Below are 18,064 nucleotides of genomic sequence, written 5' to 3'. Positions count from 1 at the left end.
AAAAGTCCTTTTTTCCCCATGTCACTTTGAATGTTCACGAAACAGTTATAAGTTGAGGACTATCTATGCTGACCTCCCCTGACCCCAAGGTGAAATGCCTGGCAACTCCACCTACTTTTGCTCATTTAATGACCCCATAATCTCTTGTGGGGTGGAGTCTGGGCAACTGACTGGAGCTGAGTGCTTACTGGCCCGATGCCCTTCCTGTTGCCAATGCGGAGTTTTGTTCAGCAGATACATTCTCATTGTGCCCAGAGAAAGAAAAATCTCTCTCTACCTAGGATCGAACTCACAGCCTCCTGATTGGGAGACGAGAGCTCCACCTCTAGGCCACCGCACCACTCCACCTACTTCCAACCTCGTCCCATAATTCCTTGAAGGGCTCCTGGGGGTGTGGGTGGGAGGGGGGGCGGTGCACGGGAGCCCCAAAGGTCCGCTTACCTAGACCTGCCGTTTGGCAGATGGTGTACATGTCCCGGCGGGAGGCCTGCTTGAGCTCAGGCCCCTTCTGCTCTTCGTCCTCTCCTTCCTCTCTCTCGCCTAGAAAGAGAACCGGACGGTCACATTCCAACCAGGAAATGCCGAGAACCCAAGGAGCCCTTCAGACATGGAATAAATCAGCACTCTATGGTAACGATGGGGATGGAAAGGGAGCAGGAAAGGGACAGAGTGGCCCCCAACCTTTTGGGCACCAGGGAATGGCTCCGTGGAGAGAGGTTTTTCCACGGACTGAAAGCGATGTGGTTTTGTGTGCTGCCTGCATCCCGCAGGTGGGGGCGTCACTTGTTTGTGTGGACCGGTTTCTGGCATGCAACAGTCCGGTGCCGGTCCGCAGACCAGGGGTGGGGGGGCCCTTGGGATAGAGCACCCCAGGCAAGACAAAGGCAGAGGATGACCTTCCCCTTTGGGCAACCCTTTTCTCTCTCTCTCTCTCTCTCTCTAATCTCCATCTAATCCCTCTCTCTTCATCCATCCATCATTTATCTCTTCATCCATTATCTTTCTATTATCTATCTATCTATCTATCTATCTATCTATCTATCATCTATCTATCTATCTATCTATCTATCTATCTATCTATCTATCTATCTAATCAATCATCTATACCTACCTACCTGCCATATCTATCTATCATCTATATATCAACTATCTATTAACTATCTATCATCTATCTATCTATCTATCTATCTATCTATCTATCTATCTATCTATCTATCTATCTATCTATCTATCATCTATACCTACCTACCTGCCATATCTATCTATCATCTATCTATAATCTATCTATTATCTATCTATCTATCTATCTATCTATCTATCTATCTATCTATCTATCTATCTATCATCTATACCTACCTACCTGCCATATCTATCTATCATCTATCTATCAACTATCTATCAACTATCAACTATCTATCTATCTATCTATCTATCTATCTATCTATCTATCTATCTATCTATCTATCTATCTATCTATCATCTATCTATCTATCATCTATCTACCATCTATACCTACCTACCTGCCATATCTATCTATCATCTATCCTCTTTCATATCTGTCTGTCTGTCTATCTATCTATCTATCTATCTATCTATCTATCTATCTATCTATCTATCTATCTATCTATCTATCTATCTATCAACTATCTATCAACTATCAACTATCTATCTATCTATCTATCTATCTATCTATCTATCTATCTATCTATCTATCTATCTATCTATCTATCATCTATACCTACCTACCTGCCATATCTATCTATCATCTATCTATCAACTATCTATCAACTATCAACTATCTATCTATCTATCCATCCATCCATCCATCCATCCATCTATCTATCTATCTATCATCTATCTATCTATCATCTATCTACCATCTATACCTACCTACCTGCCATATCTATCTATCATCTATCCTCTTTCATATCTGTCTGTCTATCTATCTATCTATCTATCTATCAACTATCAACTATCTATCTATATCTATCTATCTATCTATCAATCTATCTATCTATCTATCATCTATCTATCTATCATCTATCTATCTATCATCTATCTACCATCTATACCTACCTACCTGCCATATCTATCTATCATCTATCCTCTTTCATATCTGTCTATCTATCTATCTATCTATCTATCTATCTATCTATCTATCTATCTATCTATCTATCTATCTATCTATCTATCTATCTATCTATCTATCATCTATCTATCTATCATCTATCTACCATCTATACCTACCTACCTGCCATATCTATCTATCATCTATCCTCTTTCATATCTGTCTGTCTGTCTGTCTATCTATCATCTATCTATCTATCTATCATCTATCTATCTATCTATCTATCTATCTATCTATCTATCTATCTATCTATCTATCTATCTATCTATCTATCTATCTATCTATCTATCTATCTATCTCTATCTATCATCTAATTTACTTAGGAATAGCCATGGTGCTTAGACTTACATACCGCTTCACAATGCTTTCCAGCCCTGTCTAAGCGGTTTACAGAGTCAGCCTCTTGCCCCCAATCATCTGGGTCCTCATTTTACCGACAGAGGTCAAATTTTACCGACAGAGGGACTCAAGGTGGTGTACAATCAAAACACGAAGACTATAAAGGTTAATTTTCAAAAAGAGGCAAGAATGATTAAAAAGTGCTACAGCTTAGTGAGAAGGTGAAGGGAGGGGCCTTTCAGAGCACTAACCAACCCCACAGCTGCATGGTCTTCTCCCCCCCCCCCTACATTTTCTCTTCTCACCTTGCTAACGATCCAGCGGGGTGGGAAGGGGGGGGGAGATGGAACGTAGGTTCCGGACAGCAAGACGACAGTCGTGAGAACCAAGGACGCTCCAACAGGTGGTTGCCAGAGCCAAAGACTTTCTCATAACAATAGAGACTCAACTGAACAATGTGACCCGGTCTAATAGGAGGAGGGGACATTCTGTACTTCAATCATGTGGGTTTGCGTGGGAAATAGTCAGATCTGGTTTTGCCTTCACCTCTGCCAAAATGATGTACTCAATAAAGCTTTACATTAAGAGATTGGATCGTCATGCATGCTGTGGTTGTGTTCGTTGGTTGGAACCCTGACATAGGCCTTTAGAGGCTGGGGGTGGGGTGGGAATATCTAACAGGGTGGGGCCAAGGGCAGAGAAGGCAGCCCCCCCCCCCCGGAGCCCTGCCCGTCAGAATGCATTGACGGACAGGGTCCGCAGCATACCTCCCCTGCATGACGGGCGGGACAGTTGATGGGACAAAGGCAGTTCTGGCCATCAGTCCTGATTCTCTCCGCCTGACCCCCGGGGTCTTTAGCGCAGGAGGCTGGGGCAGGCGCCCTCATGCATGAACGTGCAGCTGTGCCCAGGGGCAAAGACCACTTAGGAACCCCTCAGAGGCCGCGGGAGCTGTGGCATACCTTCCTCCTCCTCGCCATCCTCCCGGACGCGCTTGTGTTTCTTGCGGCTGGCTTTGGCGGCATTCTGCATTTTGGGGATGTCTCGGCCGTAATAGAGCAGGAAATGGTTGTAGACGTCCTTCAGCTCGTCCATCGACTGCACGTCCTTCAGCCTGCAAAGAGAGCATCTTCCAGGAGGGAGGAACGGGGGGGGGGGGCACCCCAAAAGGAGGCTGCCTGGAGACCTTGTGCCCAGACAGTGGGAAAGGGAGGGGTCTCTGTTGCTTTCTGAGCTTGGAGGTTGGGATGTTTTTATCACCCAAACTAGGTAACATCATTAGTAGCACTGGTAAGTTTTCCTAGTTGTCATGAGACGTCCGGAAGGAAACCATCAGGCTCAGAGAGCACCAAGGACCCCATAATCCTTTTCTTCCTCCTCCTCCTCCCCAAACCCCTCTTCTTTCTAACACTGATGATGTTCCCTAGTTGGGTCATGAAATGTCTGCAAGAAACTCGTGAAGCTCAGAGAGCACTAAGGACTCTACAGTTCTCCTCCTCCTCCCTGCAAACGTCATTCCCTCTCAGCACTGATGATATTCCCTAGCTGGGTCATGAGATGTCTGCAAGAAAGGCACCAAGGACTCTGTAGTTCTCCTTCCTCCTCCTCACAAACCTCCCTCTCGTCTAGCACTGATGACATTCTCTACTTTGGTAACAAAACATCTGGAAGGAAACCATCAGGCCCAGAGAGCACCAAGGACCCCATAATCCTTTTCTTCTTCCTCCCCCCCAACTCCCCTCCCTTCCAGCACTTATGATATTCTGTAGTTGGGTCAAGAAATGTCTGCAAGAAACTCGTGAAGCTCAGAGAGCACCAAGGACTCTACAGTTCTCCTCCTCCTCCTCCTTGCAAACGTCATTCCCTCTCAGCACTGATGATATTCCCTAGTTGGGTCATGAAACGTCTGCAAGAAAGACACCAAGGACTCTACAATCCTCCTCCTCCTTCCTTCTCTCCCCCTTCTCCTCTCCTCCTCTTCTTTTCACAAGCCTCCCTCTCGTCTAGCACTGATGACGTTACCTACTTTGGTAACAAAAAGTCTGCAAGAAAACCACCAAGCTCAGAGAGCACCAAGGACCCCTCATATCAACCGTGAGCTACAAATATTCTCCGTTATTGGTACAAAAGTGAGGCTTGGAGGAGAGCCTGTCCTAGCAGAGGGGCCTGGCTGCCCTCCAAGCAGAGGTGCGAGAGGGGGAGGGAAGGGGGTTACCTCTCCATATCCGTGGTGTCCAGGGCCCGGATGCCGTCAGCCAGGGGCTTGTCTGGGTCGGCAGAGATCTGCTCGTACTGGTAGGCCTGCATCTTCTCAAAGAGGCGGGTCAGGTTCTGCTTACGGATCTTCAGCTGGGTCCACTGGAGGACGAGAGCAAAGGAACCTCGTCTGCCTGGCGCCTTCGTGCTCCCCTCCCTCTTCCTTCCCTACCGCGGGAGGAAGCTGCCAGCCGCCAGAGCATCGGCACAGCCAATCCAAATCCTGGGGCTTTGGCCACTGAACCAGGCTTCCTTGAGATGCGCCAACACTTCCTTGGATAGAGCAAGGTGGGTGTCCCACCTTGGCCACTTTAAAGACTTGTGGACTTCAACTCCCAGAATTCAGTTCTGGGAATTGAAGTCCACAAGTCTTTAAAGTAGCCCAGGTGGGAAACCTCGAGGTGAAAAGAAGAGGGAAAAGCTACGTGGCACTCATGGCACACGTGGGCTCCAGCAGGGTTTCCCAAATCTTCCCAATCTGAAGATGTACAAGCTTCCAGAATGGCTAGGGAATTAGCAGTAGCAATAGCAGTTAGACTTATATACCGCTTCCTAGGGCTTTCAGCCCTCTCTAAGCGGTTTACAGAGAGTCAGCATATCGCCCCCAACAACAATCCAGGTCCTCATTTCACCCACCTCGGAAGGATGGAAGGCTGAGTCAACCCTGAGCCGGTGAGATTTGAACAGCCGAACTGCTGAACTGCAGTCAGCTGAAGTAGCCTGCAGTGCTGCATTTAACCACTGCGCCACCTCTGAATTCTGGGAATTGAAGCCCCTACACCCTCCAGTTGCCAAGATTAGAGAAACCCTGGGTAGATCCAGAGGATTACCCTCTCTGGATCCCCTTCCTGCTCTGTCCTTCGGCACCGAATTCCCGTTGTGTAATGTGAAAGCCCAAAGAATTCCAGTTTATTCTAGAAACAACAATTGAACAAACGCTACAGCTTAAAATGGTGGATAGTGGCTAGGAGCCCCGGAGTTTCGGAATGAGGGTGTTTAGGTAGTCCTCAAGTTACAACCGTTTATTTAGTGACCATTCAAAGTTACGTCATCCTTGAAAAAGGTGACTTGGGACTGTTTTTCACACTTGTGACGGTTGCAGCATCCCCGTGTTCACATGATCAAAATTCAGATACCAGACACAAGATACAATAGCAGAGTTGGAAGGGACCTTGGAGGTCTTCTAGTCCAGCCCCCTGCCTAGGCAGGAAACCCTATACCGTTCCAGACAATTAGTTATGCAACATCTTCTTAAAGACTTCCAGTGTTGGGGCATTCACAACTTCTGGAGGCAACTTCCGTTCCACCGATTAATTGTACTGTCAGGAAATTTCTCCTCAGTTCTAAGTTGCTTCTCTCCTTGATTAGTTTCCACCCATTGCTTCTTGTCCTGCCCTCAGGTGCCTTGGAGGATAGCTTGGCTCCCTCTTCTTTGGGGCAGCCCCTGAGATATTGGAAGATGCTATCATGTCTCCCCTGGTCCTTCTCTTCATTAAACTAGACATACCCAGTTCCTGCAACCGTTCTTCATAGGTTTTAGCCTTAGCAGAATAAGAGTTGGAAGGGACCTTGGAGGTCTTCTAGTCCAACCCCCTGCCTAGGCAGGATACCCTATACCGTTCCAGACAAATGGCTATCCATCATCTTCTTAAAGGCTTCCAGTGTTGGGCATTCACAACTTCTGGAGGCAACTTCTGTTCCACAGATTAATTGTCCTCACTGTCAGGAAGTTTCTCCTCCGTTCTAAGTTGCTTCTCTCCTTGATTAGTTTCTACCCATTGCTTCTTGTTCTGCCCTCAGGTGCTTTAGAGAATAGTTTGACTCCCTCCTTGCTTGGCAACCGGCTCATACTTATGACCGGCTCATACGTAAGACGATTGCAGTGACCCGGGGTCATGAGATCCCCCTTTATGACCTTCTGACAAGCAAAAGTCAAGGGGGAAGCCAGATTCACTTAACAACTGGGTTACAAAGTTAACCACAGCACTGATTCGCTTAATGACTGTGGCAAGAACTCCAACACTGGAGGTTTTCAAGAAGAGACTGGAGAGCCCTGTGTCTGAAATGGACTCTAGGGCTCTCCTGCCTGAGCAGGGGGTTGGACTAGAAGGCCTCCGGGGTCCCTTCTGGCTGTGTGATTCTGTTCTGCTAAGAAAGATCGAAAAATGGGACGGAACTCTTTTTGCAACCGTCTGGCCCGCAACGTGAAAGGGGAAGCCAAATTCACTTAACAACGGTCTTACCAACTTAACAGGCTGCAGCGATTCGTTTAACGACTGTGGCAAGATAGGTCATGAAATGGGTCAAAGCTCAACCACTGTCTTGCTTAGCGGCCAGAAATGTTGGGCTCCATCTTGGCCATAAGTCGAGGACTACCTGTACACTCTGGACTAGGAGCAGAGAGAGAGAGAGAGACCTAATCCATTCTTCTCAGCCCAGTTGGGCCCATTTCTGCTTCTCCAACCAAAAGAGAAATCGACCTGGTAGCTTAGTTAACTCCTGACAACACCACACACACACACACACGGCACCCCAAACTGGTCCTCACCTTCTCGTCCCACTGCCAGACCCTCCAGAGATCATTGATGTGCAGCTCGGGCTCCACGTACTCCTTCCGGTAGAAGGCGATGAAGGGCACCTGCTCCCAGGGAAGACAGGCTGGTTAGTGGGCGGGCGGGAGGCTCCTTGGGGAGGGGGTGCAGCCATGCCCAGGAGCCGCGCCTTTACTCTTAGCTCCTTCACCCGCCGAGGAAACCTGCCTCAAAGTGTTGGTTCCTCATGAAGTTGAGGGCTTCCTTGATCTTCTGGATGGTGCTGGGCCCCTTGCGGCTGAAGCTGCTGCTGCTCTGGCCACGATCCAAGTAATCGGAACTCTCCTGGGGGGGAGAAGAAGATGGTTGGTACCCGAGCTTCTCCCAGCAATAGGCATAAAGACTTATATGCTTGACATCCCTGTCTGTTTACAGAGTCAGTATAATCCCCCCCAACAATCTGGGTCCTCATTTGACTGACCTCGGAAGGACAGAAGGCCGAGTTAACCTGGAGCCGGTCAGGATCGAACTGCTGGCAACACAGCTTGCTTGTTTCCCCCCTCCCCTTCTCTCTATTCCCTCCCTTTCTTTTCTTTCCTTCCTCTCTCTCTTTCTTCCCTCCCTCCCTTCCTCTCTCTCTCTTTTCTCTCTTCCTTCCGCCCCGCAGGAACTGAAAAAGCTCCTTGGGTGAGAAGTGAAATGTTTTCAAGGGGGGGAACTAAGCAAGGAAGTCTGGCTGCCTTTTGGGAAAAACAACAAAACTGGCTTTTGGGTCAGCCAGCAGGAAGCCCCAGCAGAAGAGATATGGAGTGGTGGGGGGTGGGGAAGGAATGGCAGCCGAGCCACCTGGCCCTTGGCTGAGGGCAGGAGACTCTCCAGGCCAGGCACACCGGCAGGATTCCCAGGGGGGTCTGGAGCCTTACCTGCAGGGAGATGGTGGGCATAGCAAAGGCGTTCCGGTAGATCCAGTCGGCTTCTTCTTCCAGCTCATCGTCTTCCGCGCTCTTCACGGGGATGGAGCGCAGCTGGGGGAAAAGGCAAGGCGTGAAGGGACTTCCTTGGAGACCCCCATCCCTCTTTTGCCCAGGGGACAGGGAGGCCCAGGAGGAAGGAAAGGACAAAAGACCACCTCCCCTAAATGCATAGCCCCTGTAGGGAATTACAGGGACCCCCTTGCCAGACAATGCGGACGGAAGCTAAGCACCAATTTACTATAATTCGGCTCCTTACAATTTGACACTTTTATTGCTTGGTTGTGTTGGTCTAAGATCAGATAAGATTGCACAGCTCCCAGCGTGTTCTTACTTGCAAATACTAGCTGCGTCACAAACATGGCGTCTATTCAAGTTTCAAATGATTCATTTCAAATGATTTTCTCCGCATTACAAAAGTTGTCTGACACGTATGATAGATTTGAAAAAAAGCTGGACTATTTGTTGTTTTTAACATCAAAATATGAAGAAAAAAGTGAGAAGCTAAGCAACATTAAGAAACAGTGACAAGGTCATCGGAGGGTCCTAGGAGGGGTGGGCTTAAGGAACAGTTTACTCTACAGGTAGTCCTAGACTCCGTCGGAAACTTCTGCTTCTAAGTGAAACATCAGTCGTGCCCATTTTATCATCTTCCTTGCCACTGTTAAGTGACACGGTTGTTAAGTGAATCTGGGCTGCCCCATTGACTCGGCTTGTCAGATGGTCCCGAGGGGATTACATGACCCGGGACACTGCGACTGTCATAAATACGAGCTGGCTGCTAAGTAGCTGAATTTTGATCACATGACAGGGGACACGGGCATCGGCTGTGTGAAAAGTGGTCGTTAAGTCACTACTTTTAGGGCCATCGTAATTTTGAATGGTCACTATGTGAATGGTTATAGGTTCAGGACTACCTGTAGCCACATTCTAGATCAGTGTTTCTCAACCTTGGCAACTTGAAGATGTCCGGACTTCAACTCCCAGAATTCCCCAGCAGTGGTTAGGACAGTGTTTCTCAACCTTGTCAACTTGAAGATGTCCGGACTTCAACTCCCAGAATTCCCCAGCAGTGGTTAGGACAGTGTTTCTCAACCTTGTCAACTTGAAGATGTCCGGATTTCAACTCCCAGAATTCCCCAGCAGTGGTTAGGACAGTGTTTCTCAACCTTGTCAACTTGAAGATGTCCGGACTTCAACTCCCAGATTTCCCCAGCCAGCATTCGCTGGCTGGCTGGGGAATTCTGGGAGTTGAAGTCCGGACATCTTCAAGTTGACAAGGTTGAGAAACACTGTTCTAGATCACTGGTCATACCTATTGCTCACCAGCCTGAAGCCACCTGAAGGTCTAAGGCAGTCTTTCTCAATTTCGGCCGCTTGGAGATGGGTGGGGATTCTGGGAGTTGAAGCCCACCCATCTTCAAGCGGCCCAAATGGAGAAAGACTGGCCTAAGGGCCCCCTGAAGCCTTTGAAGTAAGCTCTCCGGGGAATGAGGGCTGGACAAGAGGAAGGGGGCGAAGGTGCTGGAAGGACAACCGAGAGACCCTCACCTGGAACCTCTCGGGCATGTCGGTCACGCGGATCTCGTTGTCCTGGTCGGTCAGGTGGCTGCTCTCCAGCTCGCTGGGTTCGTAGATCTCGAAAATGCTGCGTCGGCTGACCCGCTTCTTGGCCGTCTTCTTGGGCCGGACCCGGATCTCCCCTTCCGTCTCTTCAGGCTCGTAGTCGTACTCGTCCTCCATCTCCTCATCGTACTCATTGTACTTTTCAAACTCATCGTAGTCGAAGTCCACGCCAAAGATCTCCTGAGCTTCTTGCAAAGCTCTGTTGGAGGAAGCAGAACCAACACCTTCTCAAGAAGGTCCCTCACCGGATAAAGCTGGCCCCATCCTCAAGAGCCGTGCCCACAACGGAACCACTGCCTCCTCAAGAATCAGCACCTTCTCAAGAAGATCTGTATCCACCATCACATTAAGCTGGCCCCGCCCTCGAGTCATCTGCCCAACAGAACCACCACCTTCTCAAGAAGGTCTCTAACTGGATGAAGCTGCCCCTATCCTCAAGAACTGTGTCCACAATGGAACCAACACCTTCTCAATTAGGTCTCTAACCAGATGAAGCTGGCCCCATCCTCAAGAGTCGTGCCCACAACGGAATCCCTGCCTCCTCATGAATCAGTAACTTCTCAAGATCTATATCCACCATAACGTTAAGCTGGCCCCGCCCTCAAGAGTCATCTGCCCAACAGAACCACCACCTTCTCAAGAAGGTCCATAACTGGATGAAGCTGGCCCTATCCTCAAGAACCGTGTCCACAACGGAACCACTGCCACCTCAAGGATCACCACCTTCTCAAGAAGATCTTTACCCACCATCACATTAAGCTGGCCCCATCCTCAAGAGTCATCTTCTCAATGGAACCACCACCTTCTCAATTAGGTCTCTAACCAGATGAAGCTGGCCCCATCCTCAAGAGCCGTGCCCACAACGGAATCACAGCCTCCTCAAGAATCAGTAACTTCTCAAGAAGATCTATATCCACCATAACATTAAGCTGGCCCCGCCCTCTAGAGTCATCTGCCCAACGGAACCACCACCTTCTCAAGAAGGTCCATAACTGGATGAAGCTGGCCCTATCCTCAAGAACCGTGTCCACAACGGAACCACTGCCACCTCAAGGATCACCACCTTCTCAAGAAGATCTTTACCCACCATCACATTAAGCTGGCTCCATCCTCAAGAGTCATCTTCTCAATGGAACCACCACCTTCTCAATTAGGTCTCTAACCAGATGAAGCTGGCCCCATCCTCAAGAGTCGTGCCCACAACGGAATCACAGCCTCCTCAAGAATCAGTAACTTCTCAAGAAGATCTATAACCACCATAACATTAAGCTGGCCCCGCCCTCTAGAGTCATCTGCCCAACGGAACCGCCACCTTCTCAAGAAGGTCTCTAACTGGATGAAGCTGGCCCCATCCTCAAGAGCCCCATTCACAATGGCTCATAGGACTTACGGGCAGGTCTAACCCCCTCCCACCCCATGAAAGGCCTACCCCCTGGGGAGCACTTGAGAGCAGCAACGGGTTCTCTCTCAAGGGGGAAGAGGAGGAGAAGGAGACTCACGCGTCTGTGTATCCAGGGAGCTTCTTCCTCCATTTGGGCTTCTTCAGGGGTTGTCCATCATCATCCACAATGAAGTCATCAATGTCTGAGGGAAACAGCCGCAAGAACCACTGCAGAGCTGCTCTAAGTGGACCTTTGCCCCCCTCCCTGACCCAATGAGCGGGGCCTACGTTCCCCGGCCGGCCTGGGAGAGCGGGCGAAGGAAATTCTGAGCCCCAAAGTGCCAGGTTCTAAGATGGGCACAACGCTTGGGGCCTCCCTGGCAAGAGATCTTCTGGTATTTATTCCTTTGCCACTCCAGCCTCCTGCGAAGGAAACCTGAGCTGGCCTTGGGGAGGGGCAGGAATGAGCCAACATAAAAGAGTTGGAAGAGACCTTGGAGGTCTTCTAGTCCAAATCAAAATTCAAACATCTGGCAACTGATTCATACGTATGATGGTTGCAGTGTCCGGGGGGGCCACATGATCGCCACTTACAAAGCCAGATCCGCTTAATGACTGCATGGTTTACTTAACAGCGGCAGCGATTCACATAATTGTGGCAAATAAAGAGATCATAACCCAATAAAATTAAGATGGAAAGGTCAAACAAGAAGAAAAAGATGGGTGATGGGGGGGAGGGTTTATTGTTTTGGGGTTGCCGGGCGGCTGTTCTCTTGCGAGCTGCCTTCCAAAGATCCGGGCACAGCCTCATGGGCGAATGGCTGTGTTGCGCTGTCGCAGCAGAGCAACACAGCAGCCATGAAGCGACCACACTCACGAGCAGCCACCCGACAAACCCTCTTTCCAGCCGGGCACAGCGCCATTCATTGACCTAGGGGTATCACCAAGCCACGTGAGTGCCTGTTCGCTGCTGCCCGGCTCCCGGCTTGGTGCCTTCAAAATGCCAGTGAATGGCGCTCTGCACTGCTGCAGAAGGGGGTTGCAGAAGCCAGAGGACCTCCGCATGGCTTTTTCTGCGGCTTCCAAACCGAGTCTTCCGGCAGTGGCCGCTCTGGGCGTACGCTCTATGGTTGTGGGCCAGCTTCTGGCAGAGCGTACAACCATAGAGCGTACGCCCAGAGCGGCCACTGCCGGAAGACTCGGTTTGGAAGCCGCAGAAAAAGCCATGTGGCGGAGGTGCCCTGGCTCTGCGGAGAGAGCTGGGCCAGGGTATCGTGAGGCTGGGAGGTGCCCAGGTCAGTGAATGGCGCTGTGCCCGGCTGGAAAGGGGGTTTGCCACGTGGCTGCTTGTGAGGGTGGTCGCTTCATGGCTGCTGTGTTGCGCTGCTGCGACAGCGCAACACAGCCATTCGCCCATGAGGCTGTGCCCGGATCTTTGGGAGCCCGCTCGCAAGAGAGCAGCCGCCCGGCAACCCCCCCTCTTCAGCTGGGCACAGAGCCGCTCACCAACCTAGTGATATCCCAAAGACGCTAAGAAACGCGATCACCTCCCCCCCCCCCCCGTTCTTGTGGCTTGGCACCTTTGGGATACCGCTAGGTTGGTGAGCGGCGCTCTGCCTGACCGGAGGTGTGTGTGGGGGGGGTTGTCCAGAGGGCTTATTTGCGGGGAAGGGCTTATATTTTTGCCCACCAGAAAAATGAGGCATGGCATTATCATCCGGACATGTCATAATTTCGGGGAAACACGGTACCTTAGAACAACGGAGAGCATTCCTGGGAGTCCTGCTCTGCCAGTTCCTGGGCCTGGCCTACCTGGAAGGGCTGGCGGCTGAGCACAACTAGCGCCTTTTTTTTTAACCTTCGCCATTCCCCTTGCAGCCGGACTCCGATTCCTCCAAGGGGAAGGGCAGAAAGCTCCCCCCCCCCCCCACTGCTGGTGCCCTCTCCCAGCTAAACCCAGGAGGCCCACGGCCTCACGTACCAGACTCGTCTTCCTCTTCATCCTCCTCCTCGTCAGCTGCGGCCAGGTGCCCTTCGCCTCCATCGCCCCCCTCCTCGCCTTCCCCGTCCTGGAAGATCTCTTCCGCAATGGCTTCCTTCTCGTGCTCCTCCTTCCCATAATCTTCCTCCTTCTCGTCTTCATCGTCCGACATTTTCCGTACCCGTCGGAATTTTTGCTGTTGAGAGAGGCACATTTAGTCACATCGAGTCTCTGCCTCAGAGCCGAGGTGGCGCAGTGGTTAGAGTGCAGTACTGCAGGCCACTTCAGCTGACTGTTATCTGCAGTTCAGCGGTTCTAATCTCACCGGCTCAGGGTTGCCTCAGCCTTCCATCCTTCTGAGGTGGGTGAAATGAGGACCCGGATTGTTGTTGGGGGCGATATGCTGACTCTGTAAACCGCTTAGAGAGGGCTGAAAGCCCTATGAAGCGGTATTTATTTATTTATTAGACTTATACACCGCTTCATAGGGCTTTCTGCCCTCTCTAAGCGGTTTACAAATTTTTTAGCAAATTGAGTCAGCAACTTGCCCCCAACAACAATCCGGGTCCTCATTTTATCCACCTCGGAAGGACGGAAGGCTGAGTCAATCTTGAGCCGGTGAGATTTGAACCGCTGAACTGCAGATCACAGTCAGCTGAAGTAGCCTGCAGTACTGCACCCTAACCACTGCGCCACCTCGGCTCTATATAAGTCTAACTGCTCTTCCGAGTCCCAGGGCTTCTTTCCCTGCGAGGCCGCCTGTCCGTCTGGGGGAGCTTCCCTGCCACCAACCAAGGGACCCCCTACTCCAAGCAGAAAACCCCTGAAGGGCACCTGAAGGAACAGGTGATTTGGGGAAGAGCTGCATATGGATATCCACTAGCACCGTGATGGTGAACCGGTGGCACGCAGAGCCCTCTCTGTGGGCACACGAGCAGTCACCCCATCTGAGCTCCACCGCGTATGCGTCTGCCGCTGGCTAGCTGGTCTTCAGGTCTCTGCTGTGCATGTGCAAGGGGGGGAAAGTGTTGCACGTGTATTGCATTACGGGTGTGCTTTTGGCACACGGCCACGAAAAGGCTGGCCATCAGTGCACTAGCAGCACAGGCAGTGGGGCCTGGAGTGGGACAACTCCCCATCATGGCCCACTGAATAACAGAATTGGAAGGGACCTTGGAGGTCTTCCAGTCCAACCCCCTTCTCACCACAACCAACTCACTGTGGGGCGCTGCAGGATTCACTTAATTCCTTTTATTTATGTTGGCCACGTTTCATCAAAATAGTTTTTTTTCTCTCTCTCTCCTATCAAAGGAAATCCATCCTCCGGTTATCAGTTTTTGTAATGCTTTGATGCACAAGGAGACGAACTAATCCTTTCTGCTAGGGTGAGTTATCCTACAGCGGGTTGGCCGTGGTGAGTAGTTTACTCTGAGTTGTCCTAGACCCATGGACCTGGGCTTTATTTGATTGATTCTTTTATTTGTGAAATTCATTGGCTGCCTATCTCACGGGGGGACTAAAGGGCTTACAAGAACAGAAAGGGAGAAGAGAGCAAAGCCCTCAGGCGTCTATACCGCTTCATACTGCTTTGCACCCCTAAGCGGGTTATGATGTCAGCATCTCCCCCCCCCCAAAACAACAACCTCCTTTTATCCATCTCAGGAGGAGTGTAAACAGAAGCAAAACAACTGAGCCGTAAAATAAACAAGAACCCAAGGAGAACACCAGGGTTCCAAGGCCCACCTTCCTCCCAGCTGACCCTGGAGATCCTCTCCCCCGCATTCCCCCGCGAGGCTCACCAGGGACCCCAATGATACTCACGCGTTTCACTTTGACACCCAGGTTCTCTTCAATGAGGTCAAAGTCATCGTCTTCCAGGCGGTCATCAAAATCTGTCACGAGAGAGAAGTGTCAGGTCCCCAAAGTTCCCTATTGGGATGCTGCCCTTCTGTTGGGAGGGGGGGGAGGTGGTGGTGGGGGGGTGGACTTTCACGGGCTTTCCCTTGCTTCGTTGTACAGGACCTTGAGGGAAATCGGGAGGGGGGGAAGGAATGCGCCTCGAGCCCTCTGCCCTATCTCTGCGCCACAGAGAAAGCAAAACCGAAGCATCTGGGAGAATGACAGTTATCACCTCCCCTGCTCAAGTTTCCCAAAAGATCTTCGCCACCTGGGATTGGCCCGATGTTGGTCCGGGCGTTGGGAGGGGCTTTGCTTGCAACTGTTTAATTTAGCGCTTTGAGTGGGAAACCTCAGATCCCGCAGACATGCTATCCCCGTCTTTCAACAAAAGCTCCTTTTGAAATGTTCATCGTTTCCCTTTCCTAGACTGGCCAAACCCAATTCCAACTGTTCTTTGTATGTTTTAGCCTCCAGGCCCCTCATCATCTTTGTGGTAGCATCCTACAGCATATATTTGGGTGGGTAGCAGACCTTCCCTGCCTGAACGAGTGGGACGGGCTAGTGCGATGGGGTGAATATCCGTGGCCCTCTGCCACGTAAAGCTTTCTAGGTACCCACCACCCCCTTCCTAGCCGCCGCGTGCCCATCCCAAACACTTACTGCGTTTTCTCTTCTTCCGGCCAACGTCATCCTCCGAGTCTCCTGAATCGCTGGCCTCTTCCTCCTCCTCCTCGTCTTCATCGTCGTCGTCATTGATGAAGCCTTTCAGGTTCCCTTGTTCATCCTGGTCGTCCAGGTTCTCCTCTTCCTCCTCCTCTGAAAGAGGCAGCCGAAAACAAAATAAATAAAAACCCAAATGAAAACGGAGACCTGGCCCTGAAGGGGGGGGGCAAAGGTTACGCCAGGTGTCAAAAGTTGACGGGGTCAGAAGAACTTCTGGGGAGCAGAGTCCCACGAAGCCCTTGGCTTTGGGTCACAAGTTGATCTGTGGAGGATTCAGACAGCAAGCAGTTCCCATTCCAGGGATGGGCAAACCAGATGAGGCTCAGGTAGGCACAAAGCAGCCACCAAAAGGAACGGTAGCCGACTTCAAATTCCCGCAAGGCCGGGAGTTGTGGGGCTCCCTGAAAGGCCAACTGACATATTGTGACCAAATGGGTTCTGGTCACAAAGGAGCAGGGCCTCTGGTCTCTGTCTCCGAGGTGATGCTGCTCCTCAGGGTGGGTGCCGTGGCAGAGAAGGCCTGAGTCCAGGTCTCCCAAGGGGACCCCGAACAGGCAGCTCTGTGAATTTTGGTGGGGCAAATGAAAGAAACCAGCGAAAGATGCCCCTCCCCCCAACTCTGTGGGCCTGTGTTTACGCAGGGCTTTCGGATGACCAGCTGTGGCCTGAATTGGACTCAGAAGGCCACCGGGAAAATGGCAACTGGCAGAGCAGAGGTATTACGGAAGGGCTTCAAATCTTGCCTCCTGGATGGAGGGGTAAGAGCTCACCCCTGTGCTGGCCGGCTCTTGCTCTCAGTTTGTGCACACCTCTTTTTAATTTTAATTTTATAGTTATCTTTCTCTTTGTTTGTAATTCACTCAGGGCTCCTTTATCGGGGAGATGGGCAGCATGTCAATTTAGTAAAGAGCACGGTGGCTTGTTGTGGTTGGGACACTGGGGAGGAGGTTTCCAAGCTCGCATTTGAGACCCACGTCCCGCTGTGGGATGGAGCGAGTTCCCATCATTTGCTCCAGCTCCTTGATGGGGATCTAAAAGGAGCCCCCACGGGAGTCCCCAAGGCAACAGAGATACCACTGGCTAATCCTTTCAATCCAGAAGTGCCTCACGAGGTCCCAGAGGGACAGGGGATTCAATCTACTTGGCCATCCTGTGGAATGCCCAAAACTTGGCTGTGCCAGCGCATTCTGGACCAATGGCAGAATCTGAATGCTTTTCAAGGGCAGCCCCATGTGCAGAACGTTACAGTAATCCAACCACAAAGTGATTGAGACACGAGTTACCGTGAATATGGCCCACGGGGTTAATTTATTTTATTGATTTATTGAATTTATTTGCTGTCCATCTTGTAACGAAATGACTTTTAACTTTCACTGGACAAACCGAGGGACCGAACACAACAGACGCGTGTTGGGAATGCTATCTACGCTCACCATCTTCATCTTCCACAAACTTTTTGGGTGGTCTCGTGACCACTTCTCCGTCTGCGTCGTACTCTTCCTCCGATTCCTCCGCTTCGCTTTCCACAAAGTCGGACATGGCTGCGGTTCTCAGTCGCGCTGCCTGGAGGGGGGGGAAGAGGCCGGAGTTAAAAAGAGGCCTCCAAAACTGCTTTACAGTTGTGGCAGGAATTACGCATTTGTAACGTTTACATTTACAACATTTGCAACTTACGGCCAACCCTCGGGGTGCTAACAACCAGATGAGACAGCAAAGAATATAAATCCTTCCGTTCCCCACCAGTTAGTCAGAACTGAAGAAGCTTCTCAGATGAGAAACGAAACATTTTCAAAAGAAAAAAAAACTCAAGGAAGTCCAGATGCTTTTTGGGAAAAGTACTTCTGAGACAACCATGGCCTGAGAGATTGAAAAAACTATTAAATGGCTATATACATCCAGACCAAAATGGATTTCTCCCAACAAGAGAAATCAGGAATAACACTAGAATAATAGCAAATATTTTAAGAGTACTATGAGGCGCATCCAGAGAAACAAGTGGCATTCGTCTTTCTGGATGCACAGAAGGCATTTAACAATTTAAATTGGGAATTCATGATACAACAAATTAAGAATATGAAATTAGGGGACCAATTTGAAAGATTAATAGAAACAATATACTCCACCCAAAAGGCAAATATATTATTAAATGGGGAAAGTACAGAGACCTTTAAAATAATGAAAGGAGTAAGGCAGGGATGCCCACTATCACCTCTGCTCTTCATCCTGACG

General features: G+C 50.2%; 1 protein-coding gene across 1 annotated transcript in view; it reads right to left on the bottom strand.

Annotated features, from left to right (window-relative positions):
* Positions 1-18,064, bottom strand: part of SUPT6H (SPT6 homolog, histone chaperone and transcription elongation factor) — a 62,437-nt gene that overhangs the window by 35,691 nt on the left and 8,682 nt on the right. The window contains 12 exon segments of the mRNA XM_087702875.1: positions 442-540; positions 3,430-3,581; positions 4,683-4,825; positions 7,272-7,361; positions 7,483-7,599; positions 8,178-8,279; positions 9,777-10,050; positions 11,351-11,435; positions 13,214-13,409; positions 15,035-15,105; positions 15,773-15,928; positions 17,269-17,398. Coding sequence (XP_087559001.1) covers positions 442-540; positions 3,430-3,581; positions 4,683-4,825; positions 7,272-7,361; positions 7,483-7,599; positions 8,178-8,279; positions 9,777-10,050; positions 11,351-11,435; positions 13,214-13,409; positions 15,035-15,105; positions 15,773-15,928; positions 17,269-17,374 — 1,591 coding nt within the window. The 5' untranslated portion in view covers positions 17,375-17,398.

The sequence above is a fragment of the Thamnophis sirtalis genome, unplaced genomic scaffold (assembly GCF_051295495.1).
Source record: "Thamnophis sirtalis isolate CommonGarterSnake01/CBP01778 unplaced genomic scaffold, rThaSir2_p1.2 scaffold_17, whole genome shotgun sequence".
NCBI lineage: Eukaryota > Metazoa > Chordata > Lepidosauria > Squamata > Natricidae > Thamnophis > Thamnophis sirtalis.
Note: the sequence above shows the minus strand (reverse complement) of the source record. Positions and strands in the feature narration are given on the sequence as shown.